At 45.8% G+C, this 8,016-nt stretch overlaps 1 protein-coding gene across 1 annotated transcript in view; it reads right to left on the reverse strand.

Moving 5' to 3' along the window:
- Positions 1–1,858: 1,858 nt before the first annotated feature.
- KRT9 (keratin 9) overlaps positions 1,859–8,016 on the reverse strand; it is a 6,409-nt gene continuing 251 nt past the window's right edge. The window contains exons 2-11 of the mRNA XM_014590668.1: positions 7,784–8,006; positions 7,547–7,702; positions 7,273–7,507; positions 5,965–6,047; positions 5,688–5,844; positions 5,367–5,528; positions 4,480–4,605; positions 4,146–4,369; positions 3,367–3,752; positions 1,859–2,018 (exon numbers count right to left, since the gene is read on the reverse strand). Coding sequence (XP_014446154.1) covers positions 2,005–2,018; positions 3,367–3,752; positions 4,146–4,369; positions 4,480–4,605; positions 5,367–5,528; positions 5,688–5,844; positions 5,965–6,047; positions 7,273–7,507; positions 7,547–7,702; positions 7,784–8,006 — 1,766 coding nt within the window. The 3' untranslated portion in view covers positions 1,859–2,004. The remainder of the gene's footprint in view (positions 2,019–3,366; positions 3,753–4,145; positions 4,370–4,479; positions 4,606–5,366; positions 5,529–5,687; positions 5,845–5,964; positions 6,048–7,272; positions 7,508–7,546; positions 7,703–7,783; positions 8,007–8,016) is intronic.

Here is an 8,016-nt window from a genome sequence, read left to right on the forward strand (position 1 = left end):
CCGTGTCCGGGACGCGAACCGCGGTCGACTACGTGGGAGTCCAGTGACATAGCCATTATGCTAACTGCTGGTTCCCGCGCCCGGCGTGAGTTTTAAGCCACCGGGTCTGGAACTCGAACCTTGGTCGACTACATGGGAGTCCAGTGACATAGCCATTACGCTAACTGCTGGCCCCCAACTTTTTTTTTCATAATACACATTCTCCACAAACTTTCTGAAGACCCCTTGTGTGTTGCCACCCCTTTAAATCCAGGAAGGCCTGTGACTACAACAGAAGTGATTCTATGTGACTTCGAAGTCCAGGTGCTAAAGCAAAACAGCTTCTTCCTGGCTCTTTCTCACTTAAGACATATGTCTCGAAATCCCTGGGCCAGCATGCAAGAAGTGTGGTTACTGTGAAGCTACCCTGCTAGAGAGATCATATTAAAAGTGATTGTTATCACAGAGATAGAGAGAGAGGCCCAAGGAGTACCAGCTAGACCAGACATGTAAGACTTCAAATGACTCCAGCCCCCAAAACTGTGAACCACAGTGACACCAAAAGAAGCAGAGATGAGACATTTTCATCCAGTCCTGTCAAGATTTCAGATTCATAGACAAAAGAATACAGTTGCTTTAAGCCTCTACACTTGGGGTGATTTTACATGCAGCTATAGTATCTGGAGCATAGCCTGAGGCTGTCTGCCCCTAGCTATGAAAAAGAGTTGAGACGATCAGACACAATCCGAATCCTTGGAGAATTTGGTTGGCTGGGTCTTGTGGAATGTTCCTTACTCTGTCTTAGAGCACCTTGTTTATGCCTATATTTTTCACTATCTGCAAAAACTACATTGTTTTTGTCTGGTTTCCCTCTGTAGCTAACATATGAGCTAGTAGACTCTAGTATTGGGTAATCAGGAAAACTATGACACATTTTTGCATAGAAAACCATGCAAAACATGCCATGACTTTCTTGATGAACCAATAGATTATTTGCCGAAAATGGCCTCAGCTTTTGCCCCCAACCCCATATCTGTGCCTCTTGCTATGTGGCTTTGCAAATCCTCCCATCAAGAGGAATCTTTTCCTTGCTCTTGAATCTGGGCTAGGTTGTGACTTGCTTTGGCCAATGCCCTGTAGCCAAAGTGACTGCTCTAAGCCCAAGATTCAAGAGACCTTGCTTCTGGTTATTATGTTGGAACACTTATTCAAGCTAGTTGGCTGGGAAATAAGACTCATGTGGCCCATTCATTCCCATCACCTCAAACCAACAACTAGCCAACTCCGAGTGGCAAGCAGAGCCACCTAGCTGACTTGCAACTGACCACAGATGTATAAAAGAAGACAAAAATCCCAGTCCAGATTGCCAACTGCAAAATAATGAGCTAAATAAACAGTCGATATTTTATGACACTAGATCATGGATTGCTTTATTACAAAGGTTAACTGATAGAAAAGCTAACATTGTAATTTTTTAGAATTATTTATTGAATTTTACTTTTTCATTTATTTTAATTTGACCAGAGAGAGGCAAGGGAAAATGAGAAAGCAAGCCACCAAGTCTGAGACTCAAACTGTGGTCAGCCATGTGCGAGTGTCCAGCACCTTAACCAGCAAGCCATCTGCTGGTCCCAGAGCTAACACTTTCTTAAGTGGGTTCAATTGATTCTCCTTTCACCTACATTTTGCCCCTTCTTAATCCCAAAAAGCAAACAAATCCAAGTCCAAGTTTAATTTGCATTAGGAAAGTTTTATTAAGAAGTCAGAATCAGGTAGGGAGTGGGATTATCCCAGGTGAGACAGAGCAAGGAAGGTCTCCCCAACCCTGAGGTTATCAAAGCCAAGCAGGGGAGGGAGCCAATGGGCAACCAGAGGCACAATGCCAAGTCAGTCCAGTCCCAAACAGGCATCAGGGCTTGTTGCCAACTACTCCTGGTGTCCAGGTGCAATGAGCAGTCTTCCTCCAGGGTCTGTCTTTTTGGCGGATGCTCAGCTGGAGATGGGCGGGGCAAGTTTACAGGTGCTCTAGTATCTGTAGCCTGTGGGGAGATGAAAGGAAGATGAGAATGAGAAAACAGGACTCCAAGCAGGAGACAGAGAGCCTGGGATCTGGAGAAAGATAAGGAAGCTGGGAGCAAGGAGCCAGGAGCTCCAAGAGCTGGAGAATCCTGAGCTGAAAGAACCTTGGGGTCACCTAACCTAATCCAATTCCTGAATCTCTCCTGCAGCACCCTGGGCAGATGCTCTACCATTGTTAAAGATGAGGAGCTCAGCTCATGAGACAGCCCCCTTTCTTTGTTAGTAAACTCTCTGTATATGGAGGCAGAGATGGCACCAGCCTCACCCCTCGAAGCACATCCATGTGCCACTAGACACACAAAACCATACCAAAGACCCTTTGAAATGACAGATCCAGGTACCATAAGACTTCTCTGAGCTAAACATTCTCAGTCATAGTGACCAGTCTTTTTCTATCATTTCATATTTAACTTTTGTTTTATGAAATTCAATGTGTACTTGGAGAAACTTTCCCTAACCTAAAGATCACCTCGCTTGTGTGATTCCTTCTTGCATAGATTAGTATGTTCTTTATATGCTCCTTTGGTCTATTTTTTAATTTGCCAGAGGGACATGCACTTGCCAGAGAGTGATAGAGAAGGAAAGGGATATCAATGTGGTAGCACTGCATTCCTTCACCATTTCTCCATCCCATCAGGATTTTTGGCACTCGCTTACATGTTCCTGGTGTGGTTTTCAATCCACTGGAGCCAGAATTCAAACTGTGGTCAGTCATGTGGGATCCACCTGCCTTAACTGCTAGGTTGCCCTTTTATATGATCCTTTTGGTAATTGTGTCATGTAATGCATGTACAAGCCCATGACCAACTAAAACCCCTGAATCTCTTTCTGCCTGACATGTTGCATATCCAGCTCTCCCATCCTCATGATGGCTAAAAGTAATGACTATGGAGCCTCATTTATGAGTCGTGTGACCTTGGGTAGGTTATTCTTTTTTCTCTGAACCTCATTTTCCTTATTTCCAAAAATAAGGATAATAATAAAAAAAAAAAACCTTACTTCATAGAGTGTGGTGGGAAATAAATAAGATAGCACACAATTTTAACCCATCTCTTATGCTACCGAGGCTCAGATCATAGATATATCGCTGGTAGCCTTATCCAAGGCTCTGTCAAAAATAATCAATTCAGATGCAAGGACAGGTCTATGGCACTTCATTAGAGATCTCTCTAAAATCTAATTCTGTTTATAACATATATTCTCCAGAGAGGATCAAAGATACTCAAAAAGATAACACCTGTCTCTTCTCCCCACCCCACAACCTAAAGTTGTGTCTCCCCCTACCCACAACCTAAAATTGTCACTTACTTTGCGTATCATCGTAGTTGCCAGATTTTGAGGACTGTGACTGGGATGACTTTCCACTTCCTCCTCCATAGCCACTACCACTTCCTCCTTTGGATCCACTTCCTCCTCCATGGCTGCCACCACCACTTCCTCCTCCAGATCCACTTCCTCCACCATGGCTGCCACCACCACTTCCTCCTCCAGATACACTTCCTTCTCCATAGTGGCCTCCACTTCCTCCACCATGACTGCCTCCACTTCCTCCACCATACTGGCCTCCACTTCCTCCTCCATATCCACTTCCTCCCCTGGATCCTCTTCCATAACTGCCCCCACTTCCACCTCGAGACCCACTTCCTCCTTGACTTCCACCTCCAAATCCAATTTGTTGAGCTCCAGAAGATTCACTGAGAAAGAAAGAAAACACAAAAAAAAGTGAGCGATTTCCATACATATACAAAAATATATCTGAACGAAGTCAAAACGCAAATATGAATCTTCCTGTTTTTCTTCCTGGGAGACAGAGGACAGAGGTTTGTGCCACAACTAGAAGGGGAGAGCCTCCAACCAGTACTTTGAAGCCTTCGCCTCCCTGAAACAGGTAGATAGCCCCTTCTCCCATTATCATCATCCTCCTTTCTGAAAGCCCTGTGCTCTTGGATCCCTCCACAGGATAAAAGAGTCCTTAACCTATTAGACCCTGGTAAGTAAAACTTCCTCAGTTGCCTATAGACAGAGAGAAAAGCAGTATCCGAGGTCTAGGGATTCCTATGGGTTCCACAGAATCCAGGGACACGTACAAGTCTTCCTGGCCACCCTCAAGGAGGGTGCGGTAAGTTGTAATTTCCTGTTCCAGTCGCGTCTTGATACTGAGCAGAGCACTGTATTCCTGATTCTGGCACTCCACCTCTGCCCGGACCTCACTGAGCTGTTGCTCCACATTACTGATCTGGTTCTGGATCTGCTGCAGCTGCCCACAGTAGCGGTTCTTTGTGTCTTCCAAGGATTTCTCCAGGGATGATTTCTAGGGGGCAAAAGGAGGCTTTAAGAGGGATGCTACCCCATAGACATTCTTCTTCCCACTCCTAGGGATAACACCAACCCTGCCAGAAGGTCTATAGCAGTACTACCAACCATGTTTTGCTGAGACTGCAGTTCAATCTCCAACTCCTGGGCACTGTGCCAGAGCTGGGACACCTCTTTGGTGCTGGATTCCATCTCCTGGCTACTGGTGGTCACCTCCTGCTCAATCTGGCTTATCTGCAAAACCAAAAGCTCAATAAGGACATGACTGTCCCAAGATCTTCAGCAGGTAAAGCTCTGTCCCCACCCCCAGGATCTTCATCTCCAGGACCAAGTATAAGTCAAAGCAAACAACAAAACATTCTGAGTTCTGGGTCCCTCCAGCCATCCAAGATTGTCCAGTTCTCTCAACATAGTATTCCCCTCCCAGTAAGATTTCAATGCCCTTCACACTTTGATCTTAAACCACCTTCCTAACCTTATTTCAAACTGCCTCCACCTTTCAAACACACACACACACACACACACACACACACACACACACACTCTATAGTGCTACAATGCTTTTATATGCCAGGCTCTATGCTAGGCACTGGACACTCAAGGAGGATGGACACTATCAAGGAGCTCAGTTTAGTATGGGAAGAACATTATATCCCTCTACTAGATTCTTTCATCATATAGCACTGTAGTGAGTTTTTAATGCTCTGCTTTTGTTCACACACTTAAACTGTGAACTTCTCAAAGGCAAAAATATTATTTGGCTCATCTCTGAGATATCAGCACTCCACATAAAACCTGGCACTGAGAAACTACTCTCTAATTATGTTTGTGTGCCATGAATGAAGATGGATGGATGACATTCATTGGAAGATGGACGAATGATAGTTGCACTGAGAGATGGAGAGGTGGGGAAATGAAGGGATGAGAGAAGAGAAGGAGAGATGGAGAAGTGAATAGAGGAATAGAAGATTTAATGGGAAACCCTCTCTTATCACCTGAGACTCATACTGTTGTTCAATGTCCTGACGGTTCTTGGCAATGAGCTGCTCATATTCCTGGCGCATATCATTAAGGATCTTGGTGAGATCTTTGCCCGGAGCAACATTTATCTCCACATTGACATCCCCAGAGTTCTGTCCAGTCAACTGGCTCATTTCCTACAAGGAAAAAGGGATATGAGGCTGGGTTAAGGAGCTCCTCCACTACCGCCACCATGGGTAAAGCTAAGTAGGAGCCAGAAGTGTCCACCTCAAGTGCTGTTTCTACTCTTCTGTCCCTGCATCTCCCCAATACACCATAAGTAATCTGGGCCTTACATCTTGATGATTTTTCTTGAGGGCCATCAACTCCTCCTGCATAGTCTCATACTGCATCTCCAGGTCAGATTTTTCCATGGTCAGGTTGTCCAGCACCTGGCGCAGGCCATTGATGTCAGCTTCCACTCCTTGCCTCAGGTGCTGCTCCATCTCAAACCTGCAGACCATCCACAGGTAGGGAATCATCAAGAGGGAACCAAGCACTACAGAGACATCCGTACCACTAGGGTATGGGAAAGCACTGATGGCAAGAGAGGGAGAAGTGAGCAGGACTCACTTCATCCTGAAGTCATCCAGTGTCATGCGAGTGTTGTCAGAATCCAGGAGAGTTTTGTTGTTGTTCGTTGTCACATCTGCAATCTAAAAGAGAGATGTCAGCATAAACCATGTTCCCTGCTATGATCCACTGCTGTGTGGGCAAGAAGCCAGGCAAAGCTGTAAGAGATAAAGATCTGATCCAGGAAGATATTCAAGAGTTAAGAGACACTTTCAGCAGCTTATACATATCACAGACCCCTTACAGACTTCAGCGTGGATGTTCAGTGTGGCCTTAATCAATTCATTCAACAATTCTTAAGATCTACTGCAAATAACAGTGTGAAGTTTAGAGATCAAGCACATTCTATTTCTCAAAGAGCCCACCATCAACTCCTAAGTACAAAGTACACTCTGTCTTCAAAAAGAGTTCAAAGAAAGGAGAGGTGACTTATAGCTATGGAAAATCAAGAAAGACTTCAGAAAGGAGATGGTAATTGAATTGAGCCCTGAAGGATGGCTTGATTCTTTTTGCACATGCAAAAGTAGATTGAAAAAGGTTTGGGGTAGAAGAAACAAGACATCCAGAGCATGAATGTATAAAAGCTAAGAGTGAGAACAGGGAAGAGACAAACTGAAAGCTTCTTACGGTCAGAGGCTAAGTCAGATACATCACTATGTCAACTTAGAGTAACACGGAAGGTAGTCACTCACTAAACTGAATGGATGAATAAGTGGATAGACAGACAGGCATGTGGATGGATGGATGGATGGATGGATGGATGGATGGATGGATGGATGAATGGATGGATAGATGGATGAATGGATGGATAGAAAAACAGATGGATAAATCCCCAAAATTCTAGATCCTCTCAATCACTTGAATAATCTCCATGTGTATATGGGTCCAAAAAGCCTGATAATAAAAAGATAGGCCCTTATAGGAGCCCAGGAGTAGTAAGAAAGGAGAGATAGGGTTGACTGGGGACCAACCCAGATGGAGACTTCACATCCAGTCCCAGTCTCACCCATTTCAATCAGGCCACCTCCTTGCTGTACCCAGATTCTGAATTTTGGAGGGAAGTAGAGATGAAAACCCAGAGCACAGGCTGAAGTCCCAACCCCGGGATTCTCAAGAGCCAAACACAAGTCCGTTTCTAATGAAAGCTTAAAAGTTTCCAAAAGATGGATTCCCTGGCTACTATCTAAGCTTAAAATATAGCATCTTACCTTTTTAGAAGATAAAGCATATATGTGAGAGAGACAGAAATGTGTGTTAGAAAAAGAGGCGGGGAAGGGGGAGGGGGAGAGGAGAGTTTCCTGCACCTACCTGGTTCTTGAGATCATTAATAGTGTTGTAGTAAGGAGCGTAGTCCTTTTGTGAGGCATTGGGTCCCCTCTTGTCGTACCAGTCCTGAATCTTACTCTCCAGACTGGTATTGGCTTCCTCAAGTGCTTGCACTTTGTCCAAGTAGGAGGCCAACCGGGTATTGAGATTCTGCATGGTTACCTTCTCATTAGTAGTCAGGATGCCATCATCACTGCCTCCAGCACCACCTCCAAAACTACCTCCAAAGCCCCCAGACCCACCAAAGCCTCCAGACCCACCAAAACCCCCAGAGCCACCAAAGCCTCCTCCAGAACCACCACCAAAGCCACCTCCAGCACCACCACCAAAGCCACCTCCAGCACCACCACCAAAGCCACCTCCAGCACCACCACCAAAGCCAACTCCAGAACCCCCAAAACCACAAGAGCCTCTTCCGGAACTTCCAAAGCCTCCTCTGGAGCCACTATTCCCACCAAAACTTCCTCCAACACTACCACCAAAACTCCTAGACTGTCCCCCAAAGCTTCCAGCACTAAAACCACCCCCCGATCCTCCACCATAGCTGGAGCCAAAACTGCCACCACCTCCCCTTCCACAGACACGAGAGCTCCCCCCGCCATAGCCACTGGAAGAGCTGAATCGGCCCCCTCCTCCTCCGGCCCCTGAGGTGCTACGGCGGCTGTAGGAAGACCTCATGCTGCCCCCACCTCCCCCACCGACCCCACCACCCCCACAGCTGCTGCG

This window comes from Tupaia chinensis, unplaced genomic scaffold (genome assembly GCF_000334495.1).
Source record: "Tupaia chinensis unplaced genomic scaffold, TupChi_1.0 Scaffold000477_1, whole genome shotgun sequence".
Classification (NCBI taxonomy): domain Eukaryota; kingdom Metazoa; phylum Chordata; class Mammalia; order Scandentia; family Tupaiidae; genus Tupaia; species Tupaia belangeri.